Raw genomic sequence first — 17674 nt, 5'->3', positions numbered from 1 at the left:
CAGCTGGAGACCCGAGCACGTAACAGCAGCTTCTCCAAACCTCCACCCTTGCCTTTTGCCCAGAGCTGGCCCAGCAGCCTCAGCAGCCTTTGTTCAGCCTCAGAGAGCAAGGAGGGCCCAGGGCTTGTTCTCTGTGCTGGCCTGGAAGGGGCATGACAGCCTACTGCAGACGTGCTGGGCTGTTTGGGAAATGGTTAAGCGTCAAAATACAACTGTCTATAGCTAACATTTGCTGTTCTCTAATGATTCCTCTAACGATGCATTGTCACAGTGTGCAACTGTATGCAGCACCACTTACAATGCCTAAGTGAGTTTCTTAAGGATAATAAGAGTATCATAGAATGTATTTAGAATGGGAAAAAGTTGACCAAAAAATTCATCTTCCTGATCTTTAGAGAGAAAGATGAATCTCATGAATGCATGTACACATATTTCCCAGCCTGCTTCTAGCAGTAATTCAAAGCCTGGGTGTAGCATTAGGTTGCTCGAGGCTTTCAGCTGAAATCCGACTACCTACAGGCGGTGCCATTGTACTCAGCAAAATTCCCTCCTCTGTGAGGCGAATGCAGCTGCAGAAAAACTGATTTTTACTCTCGAGCATGGCGGGTTGTTGATCACGTTCCAGTGAACGTGCACATCTGACAAACGTAATGCAATTGAAGACGTGCCAGTCCAGCGTAACGTGAAGACTATGAAGTTGTGCAGGTTCCTGAAGACGATTTGCCTTGCATAATACTTAATTAGTGGGAGTGTAGCCTACGTGTGAAGAAAACAAAGTTGGTTCTGAGAGCCCAAAAATATTTCACTGAGCAGCAATTCTGCCATGGAAGAGCCGGCTCTGGAAACCCAGACCTGCACTGAGCCATTACCTTTCTTCTTGGAGCTGCTGCTCCCACAAGCAACGCCTGGAACAGCGAACACGAGACTCAAGTGTGTCCAGGAAAAGGACTCGCTGACAAATACCAAACTGTGATAACGAACCAGAATAGCACAATACACACACGGTGGGCTTTTTCCCTGGGAATAGCTGCTCAGTAGCAAACGCCACCGCAGCACCTGAATGGCATCATCCACCCTGACTGCCCCTTGCCCCTGAAGGGTGGACAGGAACAGGGAGTAGGAGCTTTTTATGGAGGGGCAGGTAAATTTTAATTTAAACTCACAGATAAAGAATCCAAAATCAAGACCCAGAGCTGCTAGAATGGACCAGCATCTTTGAGGGTGTCCCCTGTACTCGTTTTGCAGCGAAAGTCCCGTTTTAGGCGAGGCTTAGACTACTTGGGGACTGACACTCAGTGTGTCACCTGCTGGGAGTGGGAGCAGAGCTGTGCAACAGCTGACACCAGCCTTCAGCAGTGTCAGCCCGCAAGGGCAGATCAAACTAAGAATAACCCTGCTTACCTCCACAGGCTGCTCAAGTCCCACCTTGCAGCCAAAGCTTCTAAAGAAACCTAGGAGCAGAAACAAGAAGTTGCATGCACTGTAAATAAAATCAATGCCTAGGTAAGAGAACTGAAATTTCAGCTAAATCACTGGGATTCTTCGTTGCTGTGGCTTCAAACCTGCTTGTGTAAAAACTGATTTTTCCTTTTCTATGAAAATTGTGGAGCGATGGACAAAGTCTCCTGTAGCAATAAACTGGCCAGGACAGAACTCGGTTGCCTGGGAAATTAATGCATCAGGTCAGGACAGAAAGGAGGACACAGATCACCTCCTCCACCCCTGCCCTGCCCAGAGAGAGCAATGAGACTGAATGTTGTCAGAGCCCTTAGCGCACTGCAGGAATTGCCATAATTGCTGTGGGACTGCGGGTGGGATGAAGGAAAGTGCCAAAGACCTGGAGCTGACAAAGATCTACAGGCTGCTGCATCCACCACTCCAGCTGCTCCCTAAGGATCAGTTAATGCTGTGGGCAGCCACAGGAGAGGAACGGTTGGGTATAAATCTGTGTGGACACTGCACCCACCTTGCAGACTTCTTCCCATCTCACTCTCCCCCCCTGCATGTCTGCTTTACAGGGAAGCACTGCCAGAAGCTACAGTTGGCACTAAGGCATCACAGGGAGCAGGGCGATAGCAACAACCACTAATATTTTTCAAGTATGAAGGTCCTAAGACTAAAGGGAAGAAATACGGAAAATATTTCAGACATAATCCTAGTAATAAAAAACTGGCAGGGCTGGCACTGCTCGGCAGCACTTTAGAGAATTCTCAGGATTGCTTAAGTTTTCTACGACAGGCAGATAGTTTAGCTATTTAGTCATATTTTACATTAATTTGCTATGTAAAAATAATAACTGTGTATTATTCAGGGGAAAAAAAAAAAAAAAAAAAGTCTTGTCTCTGCAGATCATGTTTGTCATTTCCCTGATGTACAGCTAGTGTAACATGCAATAAAAGAGCAACCTATGCCAGGGCATAAGCTCAGAAGCCTCGACTCTTGTCAGTCAGAGCATTGAAACAGCAACACCGTTCATTTCGCTGGGACTTTTTTCTCTGCCCACTTCTCTGTGGAAAAGTGTCTGATTCTCAGAGAGCTTTTAAAACAAAGCAGAGACAAAGCTCATTGAGCAGCGAAAAGGAGCTGAATTTGTGAGCAAGTGTCAGAAAAGCAGCATACAAAATTATAACTTTTCATGTTAAATCCTCTTGCACTCCACCACGCTCCACAAAGTACAGCTCCCTGAGTACACTGAGTGAATGGAACAGTAAATTTCTAGCTGTCCAAAAAAGGCTAGGAGAGGAAAAATTAGATCAGATTCAATTCCCTGCAGCGGTTCTCTGCAGCTCCGTGACTGGGCACGGAACAATGGCCACATTTTGTCTATCGCACGCCATGTGCTTCTCCATGTCCCAGGAGGAATTCAGCCTGGGCAAAAACCCTCCTGCAGGTTCTGCCTGCAAACAGTAGCACTGCACCGCTACGCATCATCTTCAGCGTAACTCAGGGCAAAAAGCAAACTTTTCCACCAGGCAAACTGCGAGGGAATAGCACTGTTGTCTAAAAACATATCAGAGGGGAATAAACATCAGGGAGGGAGAAGAGTTATCTAATCTAAAGGACAATGTTGGCATAACAAGCAGGATGGGCATTTCTGGTAATGCTAAGATACAAAAATCTTACACAATTTTATGTGAAAGCAACAATAATCTCCACTCCTACATGCAGGCAAATTTTCCAGGATACTCTTGTCATTAGCTGAAATGGTGAGCTGAAGCCCAGATAGTAAACAGAAAAAAAAAAAAGTAAAAAAAAAAAAGTTGTTTTTTTCTTGCAGAAATAGAAACAAACACAGAAGTTTCACATTAAAAGTTTGGTCACCGATGGTGCTTCTGTTTTCAGCTGCAGGTGTAGGTTTCTGTGTCTCCTTGCCCCTTTAAAGTATCTTCAGAGACCGTCATAGCACAGGTCATGCAAGGGACAGTACTGCAGTGATGAACGAGGTTTCCTTTCGAGGGGAATCTCTACTAAATTTCTACTAAATTTATCTAGTTTGACTGGAAAGGAGTCTAAAACTGACTAATCACTCACCATTTTTTTCTTATTTTCCATCATGGACTAAGTAAAAATTAGAAGCAACCATGTATGTCTTACTCATACCATGTGTTTCAGGGAATTAGGTGCATAGAAGTGCGTACGTCTCTCTCTGATGCAACTCAAAGCCAACAGATTTGCCCCTGGACTCAATTCACTCCAGCCATCTAGGATATTACGCAGGGTATTCATTTCACTGATCATCCAAATCTTCATGAGCTGCTACTTGCAAATCACTTCGGACAGCTCCGGGATTAAGTGTCATTCACTCTGTCTTTTACAGTCCATGCAAAGGATATAAAACTGTAGAGCAATGTAGCACCATATACTAATCAATAATTAATATCTTAATTACCATCAGAATTTAGTAATAGTCCATTTGCAATAGAAATATAGCAAATAAAACAAGATTATGAAACACTTTGTACTTTCGAAGTGCCCTGAAGTGGTACTAAAATACCACAAAGCCTTGAAGCTCAGAGATGTCTTTACTTCCCAGAAAAATAATGCACAGATATTTAGAAAAAAAAAAAAAATAATAATAAAAAAAAATCACAGTCATTATGTAAGCCATGCAAAATGAAATGAACTTTATTTTTAATATCAGTAAAAGTACTATTCACTCCTTGTCTCAGAGGCTTCTCAGTTATTCGTTTTCTTTATTCCTTGACTGGACTGTTCACAAGTACAGCATGGGAGCATGCCAGGGCAGGAGCATATCACTGCTCCTTCCAGGCCAGCTGCATGAATGTCACAATAATGGGTACTAAATTTCTAAGGTTACTGAAAATAGATAAGACCATGGAAGGTACTCGAATGCTGTTGCATCACGTGTATTCTTACATTTTTCTGTAAGAATAGGTTTCCATGCCTCTGCTCATGCCCAAACCCAAGCCCAAGCCACATTCCTGAGCTCTCACACTCCACTGCAATTTTTCATCTAGACACCCACCTAAGGCTGAGTCTAAATCTCCTTAGAGAAACAACCTCTTCCCCTCCCCTCCCCTCCCCTCCCCTGCCCCTCCCCTCCCCTCTCCTTTCTCCAGGCTTGATGTCTCAGGTGGTACCTGAGGCACCTTTTTGCTTTGCATACAGCTCCCATTGACCTGAGTGGCAACTGTGAGTACTTGACACTTTTGTCAGTAATGCCACTGCCCTGCCAGATGGGCAACCAGAAAGTCACTTGTGGTTTTCCTGGCAGCTGGGAAAAAATATGATGGCAATGACTTATGTCAGGTGAACCTTTCGTGACTCCAGACCTCAAAGGGTTCATGTAGAATTATAGAATCATAGAATCACAGAATGGCTTGGGTTGGAAGGGACCTTAAAGCCCATCCAGTTCCAACCCCCCTGCCGTGGGCAGGGACACCTCCTACTAGACCAGGTTGCTCAGGTCCTCATCCAGCCTGGTCTTGAACACCTCCATTCACAACCTCTCTAGACAACCTGGTCCAGTGCCTCACCACCTTCTGAATGAAGAATTTCCTCCTAACATCTAATCTAAATCTCCCATCTTTTAGTTTAAAACCATTTGCCCTTGACCTAATATTGTATGCCCGAGTAAAAGGTTGGTTTGCATCTTTTTACAAGCACCCTTTAAGTACTGAAAGGCTGTACTCCTCTGGACCTGCTCTAACAGCCCCACATCCTTCTTGTGCTGGGGGCCTCAGCCCTGGACGCAGCACTCCAGGTGGGGCCTCACCAGGGCAGAGCAGAGGGGCAGAATCCCCTCCCTCCACCTGCTGCCCACCCCTCTGTTGGTGCAGCCCAGGACACAGTTGGCCTTCTGGGCTGCAGGCACGCACTGCTGGCTCGTTCATGTCAAGCTTTTCATCCACCAGAACCCCCAAGTCCTTCTCTGCAGGGCTGCTCTCAATAGGTTCTCCACCCCATCTGTACTGCCTGGGATTGCCCCAACCCAGATGCAGCACCTTGCACTCAGCTTTGTTGAACCTCATGAGGCTCACATGGGCCCACTTCTCAAGCTTTTAGTGGGCCCTTTAGACGTCATCCCTTCCTTCTCATGTACCAGCTGCACCACTCAGCTTGCAGTGAATGGGGCTACATCTGGCTGGTGTCACTAGCAGTGTTCCCCATAGCTCACTTCTAAGGCCAGTCCTGTTCAGCACTTTTATCAGTGATCTGGATGCAGGAGTGGAACGCATCCTCAGCAAGTCTAAAGATACTAAACTGGGAGGTGCTGTTGACTCCCTGGAGGGATGAGAGGCCTTGCAGAGGGATCTACATATGTTGGAGCATTGGGCAATCCTCAACAGCATGAAGTTCAACATGAGCCAGCAGTGTACTCTGGCAGCCAAGAGGGCAAACTGCATTTTGGGGTGCATTAAATGCAGGCCAAAAGAGGTGATCCTCTGCTATATTTAGTGTTGGTGTGGCCTCACATTGAACACTGTGTGCAGTTCTGGGCCCCACAGTACAAAAAGGATGTCAAGGTCCTTGAAAGTGTCCAGAGGAGGCAACAAAGTTGGTAAAAGGGCTGGAAGGCATGTCCTGTGAGGAGAGGCTGAGGACACTTGGGCTTGTTTGGTTTGCAGGAAAGGAGGCTGAGAGGCAACTACAATGCTCTCTGCAGCTTCCTGAGGGGGGAGGCGCAGCAGGTCTCTGCTCCCTGCTAGCAGATGACAGGACATGAAGGAATTAGCCAGTGGAGGTTCAGACTGGACATAAAGAAAAAATTATTTACTATGAAGGTGGTCAAACACTGGAGCAGACTTCCTTGTGAGGTGGTTGATGCCTCATGTCTGTCAGTGTTCAAGAAGCATTTGGACAATGCCCTCAGTGATCTGCTTTAACTTTCAGCTAGCCCTGAAGAGGTCAGGCAGCTGGACTCGATGATCTCTGATGGGCCCTTCGAAGTCAACTATTTATTCTATGCTATGCTATGCTGTGCTATGCTATGCTCTTCTGTCCATTTCTCAGGAGCAGTCTTCAGCTGACAATTTCAGGGCATGTCTGTCTCTTTCCATGGTTCCCTCTCACTCCCTCACTTCTTTCCACCTTCTTTAGCAAACCAGGCGGAGATGACCGAGACAAGCCGTGCTCTTCCATGGCGGTGTTTCCACTGCTCAGGTACCCTGTCTGGGAGCAATGGCAAAATCACCTGGGGGGACAGCACACAGTGTGCACGTGACAGGGGCATGGGTGACAGGGGCATGGGTGACAGGAATTGTGAGGTAAAATAAAAAGCTGAAAGTCAAAATGTTTTCTTCAAGACACGTTTTAGATGTGTTTTAATAGGAAAGTAAAACTGTGTTTTCTATAGCTACACACTGAAAAATCCCACCCTAAGGGTGCCTAAACCCCACACTCTTCTCACTAAACAGAAAACCCGTGGAGCCTAAAGGGTTTATGAAGCAAAGCGGCCAGTTAGGGGGAGATCGGGACGTCGGGAAGAGACACCGGGGGCCGTGCCTGTACCCGCGGAGAGCCCCCGGCCGTGGGGCCGCCATGCCGCCCGCCTTCCCCTTCCCCTCACAGGGACCCGGGGCTCGCCGCCATGGCCTGGATCCCCTTTGGGGGATCAGCCCCCACCCTGCCCGGCACCCGGGCCCTCCGCTGGCCGCCGAGGCGCGGTGGGGAGGCGGCGGGCCGGCAGGGGGCGCTGCAGGCGGCGCTGGCCGCCCGGGAGTCCGCGCTTGTCGGCGGGGCCGGCTCGGCGGCGCCGCATCATGTGGGCCGGCCCCTTCCATGGAGCCGGGGCTGCTGCCGAGCGCCTCCTGGGCGGCCGCCGCCATGAGGCTCTGAGGGGCGGCTGCGTGCCCGGGAGCCAGCCGCCAGCCCCGCCGAGCGCCCGCAGCGCGCCGCCGGCAGCTCCCCCGGCAAGGGCAGCCCGGAGCTGCAGCCGCCGCTCCTCCTCCTCCTCCTCCTGCTCCTCCTGCTGCCGCCGCCGCGGGGCCGGGCGGGCGGGCGGGCGGCCCGCGGCCATGTAAAGCGGCAGCGGCCGGGGAGGGGGGGAGCCGAGCGGAGCCCGGGGAGAGGAGCAGCGGCCGCCGCCGGGCGGGCAGGGATCATGGCGACGTCCAATCTCCTGAAGGTGAGCGCGGGGCCTCGCGCGGCCCTGCGGGAGGCGGCCCCGGCGGCCGGGCCTGCGGGCGGGGGGCCGGGGGCCGGGGCAGGCCCCGGGCTCGGAGCTCCGCGGGGCGGCTTGGGGCGGAGGGCGCGGGGCCGGGGGGCTCCTGGCGGAGGCCGCCGCTCGCCCTTCCCCGCTGGGGGGCTCCTGACAGCGGCGGGGGCTTGGGGTCGGCCCCTTTGTTCGTTTGGGGGAGCCCGGGCGTGCGGAGGGCGAGCTGAACAAAAGAGTTGGGAAAAGGCCTTCCGCGGGGAGCAGGTGCTGGGTTGCCACCGCTTTCTCCTTTTTTTTATTATTTTTTTAATTTATTATTAGTAGTATTATTTCCTAACCGTGTTTTTTTCCGCAAAGGAAAACTCCGCGAGGCCTCCCGGTTATGTTCAGCAGCTCGGCTCCTGGAGGCAGGCGTTGGCGCTGGGTGACAGGCGTCAGCCACCCCGAGCTGCCCCAAGTTTTAACGCAAGTTTTCGCCGTCACAGGCCGGTGTCGGAGCCCGGGACTGCCCGTCCTGAGCCTTGTGGCAAGCTCATGGCCCCAGAGGCCATGCCAGCACGCAGCAGGCCTACCTCGGACAACTGCTCCCGGAGCCGCCAGCATACGCTTCAGGAATGCCAGGCTACTTCGGGTGGAAGGCCCCAAAGAGGCTCCTTCCATCAGTTAGCAGTGTAAAACACACATAAATGTGAAGTTCATGTGTCCAGCACTCTGCGCGACACTTAAATACTATTCTGAAGAAGTGCTGCCCGCGTTTGAGCAACCTGACCTATTTTGGATGTATAGGTTTGCCCTCAGAGTGCTGGTTGTACTGCTCGGAGATGCTCAGTGAGAAAATGAGATATAATTGATAGCCTTCTTTCTGCCTGGTGTCCGAAACAGAAAGGTTTAACTGCCTGAAAATACCTATAAAATAATAATAATTTTATTGAAATTTAAGTGCACCTAAAATGAATTATCATTAATTCCTTTCTTTTTGCCTAAGTGGGTAGCTAGATTTTAAAGGAAATAAGGCTCAAATAAAAACATGAAATTAAAAAACTCTAGACTGCTGGAGGAGAAACTTCATGTTTCACCCAGAACTCTTGAGGCATAATGTGATTTTTTTTGTGGAAGAGAATGATTTTAGAGTGAACAAACTCAGTTTGTCTACTAGTTACTGTTTCAGTCCTTCACTTTGCAGTGCCTCTAAGGATCTCTGGAAAGGCTGCTGTGTGCTTTGAGGAGACCTGGTTGTGTAGCCCATAGCAGACAGAAGAAACAGGCCTGTGAGATTTGTCAACATTCCACTTCAGCTGTTTTGAAAGAAAAATAGGTTTACAGTAAGTGAAAGTAGTCACAGGCCTTGATTTTGTGAGATGGCTCTTTCTGGTCTGAAGTCTCGTTGTTGGCTTAGTGATGTCTTTGCAATTGGATTTTAAACCATGAGCATTTTAAATTGACAACAAGTTGTATGTATGCACAATGTGTTTCAGGAAAAAATGCTACGTATGTACTTAGAGCAGGCCTTTTTGACACTGTGGGTTTTTTTAAGCAATATATCTTAGTTTCCTAAAGACAATAATCTATGAGTGCTGTGTTACAAAAGGGAATATTGTTCAGTGATTTGACTTTGTTTATAATGACATACTAAACCAGTAGGAAAATTGGAGCTAGAGAAGGTCTTCTGTTCCCCACTTTTGATTCTCGGAGTGCTCTCAGAGAAGCAAGCTGTCAGTCCCAGGTTGCTGTCGATTGGCAGCGCCTTGTACTGATGGAGGTTTGGGGATGTACTTCTGCTTTCATGTTCAGGGCAAAAAAAGCAATGTCCCCTGTACAGTAAAAATCCTTGAGTAAGAAAAGAAAGGTGTTAAAATCTGTATTTTTTTTTTTCTGTATTTTTTTTCCCAAAAAGCACATGCAATCAAATCCAAGTCAGGTTTAAGTGGGTCTTGTTTTTGCTAGGATAAACAGGAACAAAGAATTTTCTCTGGTTTTCTGGTCTCTTGACCTTCTCCACGGCTGAGAAAATGAAGTGAAATGCTCGTTTCTTACTCTACTAATGGATCCTAGCAGAACCAAAATGGGACTGCCGCTCATCACTTTAAAGGGCATCACTGAAACTTCACTAATCCAGTTGTCATAACTCTGCAATGTAAACAGTTTTTTCGTGAGAAGCGTGTTCTGAAAGAGCCTTCATCAAATGCAGAACTAGAGTGACCAATGCGAACTGATGCCACACAGGGAATTGTAATGCGACCAGACTAGCAAAGCACTCAGGAAGAGCTGGGCATTGCCTGGTAAGCTAGTTTGTACCAACCTGTAGCAGTGTTGAGTTTTTGTTTGTTTTTTTTTTTTTTTTTCAGGTGGCTCATGAGTACCATAGAAGTCTTTTCTCTTAAACTGCATGTGAGGCTGGTACTTTCAGCATGGGGTACTTTGTTTCAGGGGACGTGTTGGATTTGTAACCCGTTCACTTTGTTGGTGGCAAGATATTGTAAGCCAGTTCTCTCCTGACATGAAGGTACACGAGATTTTCCGCAGCTCCTGCAATAGAAAGCAGCTCAGTTTATCGCAGCACAAAGAAAACCTGAAGCTGTATCCATGCTAGCAGGTCTTGACACTCTTGTAGAGCTTACTGGAGCTGTTGGAGGTGGCAGCAAGTGCAAGACTCCACACATGCAGGATGAATTGCAGTGTGAGCCTGGTATTAGGAGGAAGCAGCAAGGGAAGTAGCAGATGCTCCGTGGATTTAAGTGAAACAAGAACCACGATTTACCCTTCCATTTTCTGTATTTTTGTATCTTATGCCTCTGTCACTTACAGCTGGCAACATCTGATTTTTTTTTAATTCTTCAGCTTAAAGGAAATATATCCAGATTTGTATTTTAGGTTCATCAGTTTCTTCCTGCTTATTTCTAATTAGAGTAGCTTTAAGAAGCTCATGAATGTTGCACATTGGTTAGTTACACAGCAGAACGTTCCCTGTGGCTACTTCTCTGCTTTGTGTAGCAACTTCACTACTACCATTATACTGATTTTTAGAGCTGCTGGGGGGAGAGATCAATCAGATTGTGAATCTTCACGCTTATTGCAGTCTAGGAGCTCCTATTTCCCACTTCATACCTCTGTGAACTAGCCTTTCATTGTCTGAAAACAGTTCAGTAGTAAAAGCAAAGATGTTATTGAAATGTGCTTTATAATAGAGGGTGTTGCTTTTTCAGTGTTGTTTCAAGCATCTGACAGATCGGGACTGCAGTTGTGTGCACCTAAAATGTCGAGAGTACACGGTAAAGAGTGCTGCTGAATGGCCGAGTGGACACTTCAAAGTACAGAGGGGCAACAGCAGGGAGGTCTGGGAGCCTTTCTCCTCTGATTTCTAGTCTAGTTCCCGTTGAATTCCACATGTATTGAGGCTTTTGTACCATATTCTGTGCCTGCTTCTGCTGTGCTTCTCTGAAACTTGCTTGTAGCGATGGAGAAGAATTTCATGTTACGTGGTAGCACCCAAATCAGGAATACTGTTAGTGCAACAATTCAGATTGCGTTCTTGTACTAATTCTGCATAATATCCACCAACATAGGCTGGGAGGTTTTCTATGTGATAGCATAAAATAGTGTGTTTAGGTGTTTGTTTGTAGAAGAAGGGAAAGCTGTAGCATATATTTCAATATAATAGCCAAGCAGTACGCATTTCAAATGAAGTTTAGTGTTAAAACGGAACTTTAAATCTCTGAGCACATCTAGTAAAGTGACTTTTGAAACAGAGTATTTCATAAGCGGAGTTATTTTCCAAAGTGTTAAATTTTAAACTCCTAGAGTGGTTACTTAGTCAGGGAATGGCCTTCAAGCCTAATCCATGTTGTCAGAGGAGACGTGGTAAGTGCAGTAACTCTAGTCGGAGGTGTGACTTACCTTCCTGCTTGCCTTCCCTTCTGGCTGTGCTTTGAGGAAATGAGCTGAGAAAGAAAAATCTCCAGGAAATACCAGTCAGAAGTCAGCGGGGTGCACAGGTGCTCGAGGAAGTGGGAACAGGTCCTTCGTTTTGTCTGGGTCACTGGTGGCTATGTGACTTTGGTCACAACGAAGAATTACCACTGTTTGACATCTACCGTAAAACTGTTTTTGAATTATTCTTACGCGCTAAGAGGGGCAGGGTTATTGAACGTGACCGATGCACAGTACGCTGTGCTGTGCACCCTTTCTTGTTGTAGCTTCAGTACAAGAGCATGAGATGAGCGGCCACAAAAGTGTGACTCCATCTGCGAAATGTTGAATTGTTAATTGAGATTAAAGAGTAGTTTAGCTGAGTGGGATTTTTAATCCCAATAATCACGTTCCCTCATCTGCTTAATTTAGGAATGGAGGAGGAAGTGTAAAAAAAAGTCTTAGGTATAGGAAACAAAGTTCTAAACTTCCTTTGTTGTGTTTTCTGCCAAGCTTTATTTAGGAAATTCTTTTTAATTAGGTGCATGTTTGTTGCAACTGGGCGTGTGGTTTTTACAACTGAAGTGGAGTTTGTGTGCTTCTTAGCATGTACCGGGAAATCACGATGTCAATTGCATAAACACTACTACTTGCAAATACTATTTTACTTCCTCTGTGTTTTACAGTGAAACAAGGCTTACTCACAAAGATGGAGCGTTCATTTTTATTTATTTTTATCTTCATCTGCGTTCAGCAAAGGGCTGAATTGCAGAACAGGCATCTCGCCTTTACCAGAAAACTTAGATCTACTCTGAAGTTTCACTCCAAAGGAAAACTTTTAAAGACATTGGTTTTACTTACCTTGTAATGCTTTTGCTGGAACTTCTAACTCAGCAGCTAGTCTTTCAAGTTCATTATCCTGCAAAGAGGGACTGGGAACAGAAACGTCTGCAAGTAGAGGCTAATCATTTTCACAGGAACAGAAGAGATGTGAGAAAGTCATCAAAGTTTGAGGAGTAATTGTAAAGCCAGGCCTGTTTGGGGGAAGAATGTATTTGAGAATTTTCAAAGATGCAGCATTCAAATTATTATTATTATTTTACAGGGGAAGATAACAAGCAAAAGTCCCTTTCTCTGAATTTGACAAGCAATTTAAAATATTTTCTTATATGATGAAAACATTCTGAACTTCCTTGGACAGGGGCTGCTTCCATGAGGCCCATACTCAGTGCCTACCACAACGATTTGATAATGCTGTGAGGTCTCCTGGTGCTGTTGCTATAAAAATAGTCCCTGCGATGCCTATTGCATCTTTATAACTTAAAGCTGAGACGTAAGAGCAGCAGGGGATACAGGTTCCAAACTGTGCTTATTCTGAATATTAAATAACAAATGTGTTTGTAAGTTTCCATGTACAAACTAATCAGAAGAAGGTGGTTTAGAGAACATGGCATGCTGCTCTGCTTATTTATCTGAAGAGATGCTGGTGGCAGAACAGTGCACTTGTCAGAATTTCAAGTAGTTAGACCGTGTTATTTGCTGTAGTTGAAGTGAATTGTGTCAAATTTGCATTACTAGCCAAGACAATGAGCTGTTCAGAAGTAAACAGTGTATTGGAACATAATGCTGGAGATAACCAATAGTTGTTCTGCCACAACTTCCGTTCAACTGTTTCTTTAATTGCAGATTTTTCTTTTTAAAATGTGGAACTGCAAGCAAATAGGATTACAAGAGTAAAAGTTGTTTCTCTCTTAAAGTGGTTTGGTTTGGTTTTGTTTAATAATGGAAGTCTGCCTAATCAGAAAAATATGGGAGCACTTGGTTTCTTTAACTTTCCTCTTCATTTGTACAGCGAGCTTGAAAAAAATCTCCTTGGATTAGATTTTTGGGAACAGTGTGAATCCTTCTTAACTGCACCAACTGTAACCTTGGCTATGGAGTTGCTGATGGCCAGTTAGCCCGCAGGAAGGCAGTCTGTGATACAACTGCTCCTGTGTTACTCTGCTTCCTTCCTCTCCTCACTGCTCATGTCAAGCACACGTGGAGCTAAAGGTACATGGCAGCATCCACAGGGGTTACACCTGGTTCCTAGCTGCCATCTTGGTCGTGGTAACTCATTCAGAAGAGGTTTGCAGCCCTGCCTCCTGTCTGTTGCTGTGTGTGTCTTGGCTGGAGCAGTTCAGCTGATGGAGTATCATTCGTGTTGTCTGTGTATAGCTCCATTAACAGGTGGAGAACATTTGCTGGAACCTGCTGCACTGTATTAATGCAGTGAGTGAAGGACGAAGTTGGCTAGCAGATTCTCTAAGAAACAAGTAATAGCTTTGCCACTCTTTAGAATAATACTTCTTGTAAAAAGCTTGATTTGGCTATGGTGCTGTTGCTGAAATGCCGGGTAATATGAGACACCTCTGAGAAGGTGTTTTTATGTTATCCACAGAAACTGCAATCCTTAATGATCACTCTAAATAATAAGCTATTTTACTTACAACACTTTTTTTTTTTGTTCCTTTTAGAATAAAGGTTCGCTTCAATTTGAAGACAAATGGGATTTCATGCGCCCTATCGTTCTGAAACTTCTTCGTCAGGAGTCTGTCACAAAGCAGCAATGGTTTGATCTGTTTTCGTAAGTAATTTTTTGGCATCTTGTGTTTTCATGTGCAATAGAAATGCTGTTATGGTACTACTTATCCTACTAGTTTGTTGGGTTTCACCAAGTGTGCCTACTTTCACAGTAAATGCACAGAAGTAGTGTTTTACTGGGACTGAGATCTTTGCAAATAAAGTGGAGAAAGAACAGCAGAGCTTTGACTTCATCTGATCATAGTAAACGAGTTTTCTACCTGCCCACAAAGCTTTTGTTAGAGACACAATGTTGATTACTACTTCGGCAGTAATTTCATTTAAAGGCAGTTTGAATGTTAAATTGTTCTGATTTAAATGGTTTTCTTCTCAAGTAACTGAAGAATGCTACTAAAGTAAAAGGGTAATGCAGATTAACTGGTTTAAGCTGAATGATTGCTTACCTTAAGAGTAATACATAGAACATTTTTCAGACATTGTTTGCATTATTGTACTTTCTAAAAACCTAAGAGGTAGAGATCCTTCTCAGGATAAAAACACTGCTGTTTTCCTCCTTCCAAAAAGCCTGAAGTTACTTTCTGTTACGTACTGATTTTTTTTCCTTAAAATACATTATGTCACCTTTGTCAACATAATGTGGAAGTGAGTTACAACATACTTATCAAAAGTTTACCTAAAATCATCTTTGTCTTGACACGGAGTTATTTTCTCTTAAATACAGTTGCAGCTTAAATCTGCAGTTTCTTTCTCTGATTGTTAAAATCACTCACAAAAGTTTAGTTTGAAATGCGGTCTTGTTGCTCCTTTTGAATCACAGTGCAGTAATTCCCTTTAGAGCCATCTGATTGCACCTGTCACACTTTTCTGCCAACCAAACAGAAAGGTAGTTTATCATGTAATGAATTTTAATATCTTATGATATCACTGCTGCAGTAGTTGCCAGAAATGTGGTGTAGTTAAGTTACGAATTCAGTCCTGAGTCATTGCCTTCATTTTTTTTAATAACTAGTTTGATAATTCTGCATTGGTGTTGAAATTTTCTAAATATTATTTTGCTCGTAGCTGAATTGTTGAACTGAACTTAATTACCTTTAATTTAAGTATATCAAGGGAAAGTATCCCACTCTCCCAAGTTTCTGTTTTTGGACAGTGCTTTTTGTTAAACTTTGTAATAACAATTTGAAAGCTGTAGGTATCTTCTACCTGCTCTTTGGGTATTATCTTCCAGCATTGCTTTTTAACTTCTGTCGGGAAATGGTGGCATTCTGAATACAGTAACATCTTTTCTGCCCATGAAACTTACATAAGCCTCTTAAGTTAGACCACTGTAAATCCTTGGCCAGCACCTTTGTTCTGTGTAAAAGGAACTTTCTATCTTGCAGGTTTTGTCTTTTCAGTTAAACTAAAAAAAGTTGCTTTTGTATTGAAATAACTGAATTAGAAGGAACAAAGCAATACCTGTAGATTCTGTAGTTGCTTTCCTGCAAAGACTTGGCCTTATTGAAAGGAGGAAGAAGAAACAGGGGAACCTAATGAGCCAAAAACAAAACAAAACAAAAAAAAACCTTGATAGTCTACACTAAATATGATGTTATAGGTAGGAGTGTGACTTGCTTTATCTAGCCTTTAACAGGGAAAGGAAATAGGAATTAAGTTACACTTGCTGGCCTGTCACCTGAGAAACTCAGGAATTTATTTGAATATTGATTAAAACTCATTAATATAATTTAGCGTTGTGTTGCTCTTTGGTAGCTTTTCTGCAGTAGAGCTGCACTTCAAAATGTTCCCATGATTGTGAAATGTTTAAGTGATCTTATTAAACTATTTAAAACTTTTTAAGTTCACTGATGCCTGGACCTTAGGTTTCTCACCTGGAAGGCTGGTTTCCTTTGCAGAAGGATTTTGTAATGCTTGGATTGTGAAAGTTTGAGTGAAGGCTGTGTCTTAGGGTATTTTAGAGTAACACAGGCTGAGTTGCAGTACTTCTGTTGGCAAGTGATTTCCATCATTGTTAAAGAAAAGCTTTAAAAAACTGTCCTTAATGCAGTAAGGATTACGGAAAAGGTGGTGAAGACAAATTCGGCTTCTGCATATTCTTTAAATCTCCTTCTTGTCCATAGTATTTTCCTAGCCAGGTTGCTGTTACTGCTTTTCCATACTTCCTTAAAGTTTCAGTCTCTTCTCCAAATGTGTTTTCTTGCATGTGTCACTGTGATCTACTCACATACTTTATTTATCATTGTCCAACAATATGTATTGTTTTCTTACAAGTACTTAAATTATGGCTGTTTCAGCCTCATATATTAAACTTCGAGTAGTTGCTACTAAAAGATGAATAAATTGTTTTCTAGAGACGTACATGCCGTTTGCTTGTGGGATGACAAAGGTCCAGCAAAAATCCATCAGGCTCTGAAGGAAGACATCCTTGATTTTATTAAACAAGCACAAGCAGTAAGTTGTTAACGTTTCATAACTTGTATTCATATTATTAGAAAAAATAACCAAATGGTTCTGACTTTCTTTGGATTGAAATGCATTGCTTTTTGTTTGAAATGTTGATATTCTAGAGATTGTAATTACCCTGTAAACTTCTATTGACAAACAGAAGACTTAGCCTTGAGCATTTGCTTTGTCTCATTGTTTTCTCACAGTTCTTGAAACTGGGGCAAGCAATGACTTTCTTCTTTTAAGCATTATTTTTGTTAACCCAACGATACTTATGTAGTATTCTTCCTTTTGAAAATTACTCGAGGCAAAGTTTTCTATAAGAAATTACTGTCTGGGAAGTACTTTTTGTCTAACTTCGGTGCTTTGCTGACATTCATTAATGGTTTTTAAATGTCGTATGTATGGCATATTAGAAACATCTGTTCTGTTGGCTCAGCATGATTCGCTGTCCATTTTTATGGACTCTCTGCAAATAATCATCAATAGATTCAAAAGACAACTTTTGTTTTTAAAACTGTATAGTAATAGATGTTCCATGTAATAAGGGATTTGAAAGTGGTCTCTTGTGAGATTCAAAAAATAAATGAATAAAATTCCATGACAAAGATTTGCAAAGGAGAATATGAACCATTACAATCTTTCTCTAGTGAAGAAATTTACAATGCTATGGCTTTCTTCAAAGGAAGATACAGTTCTTGTATCTCAGGCCTTTATATAAGCAGGCAAATATATGTTGATTTTTATTTACTTTTAAGCTCCATCGTGCATACATGCATAAATGCTGTGCTGAACTGGGGCCTTCAATGTGGTCTGTATTGGCTGCTGGTTTAGGGGCATCTTTTTAGGCATTACGATAGTGGTTGTAGTTCCCAAGCATTGCTAAAATATACATGTTAACTACCTATCTGGGCCTAATCAAAGGTAAGTAGATGCATTAAATTAAACTTTCCCACTATATATAATGTAACAATCCTTACAGGCGTGTACTTTTTGTAGGTATAGTTGTACCAGTGCAAGCCTCTGAGACCAAAGATTTTAAGCTTCTTGACTTGCGGATGGCTTAAAAAAGTTATTCAGTTGGAAACATGTTAACAACTTCTTTGCTGGTACCTTTCTTTT

General features: G+C 43.9%; 1 protein-coding gene across 1 annotated transcript in view; it reads left to right on the top strand.

Moving 5' to 3' along the window:
- The first annotated feature begins 7488 nt into the window (after positions 1–7488).
- Positions 7489–17674, top strand: part of CUL5 (cullin 5) — a 29537-nt gene continuing 19351 nt past the window's right edge. The window contains exons 1-3 of the mRNA XM_032198230.1: positions 7489–7588; positions 14041–14150; positions 16459–16558. Coding sequence (XP_032054121.1) covers positions 7565–7588; positions 14041–14150; positions 16459–16558 — 234 coding nt within the window. The 5' untranslated portion in view covers positions 7489–7564. The remainder of the gene's footprint in view (positions 7589–14040; positions 14151–16458; positions 16559–17674) is intronic.

Source organism: Aythya fuligula, chromosome 1 (assembly GCF_009819795.1).
Source record: "Aythya fuligula isolate bAytFul2 chromosome 1, bAytFul2.pri, whole genome shotgun sequence".
Taxonomy (NCBI): Eukaryota; Metazoa; Chordata; class Aves; order Anseriformes; family Anatidae; genus Aythya; species Aythya fuligula.
Note: the sequence above shows the minus strand (reverse complement) of the source record. Positions and strands in the feature narration are given on the sequence as shown.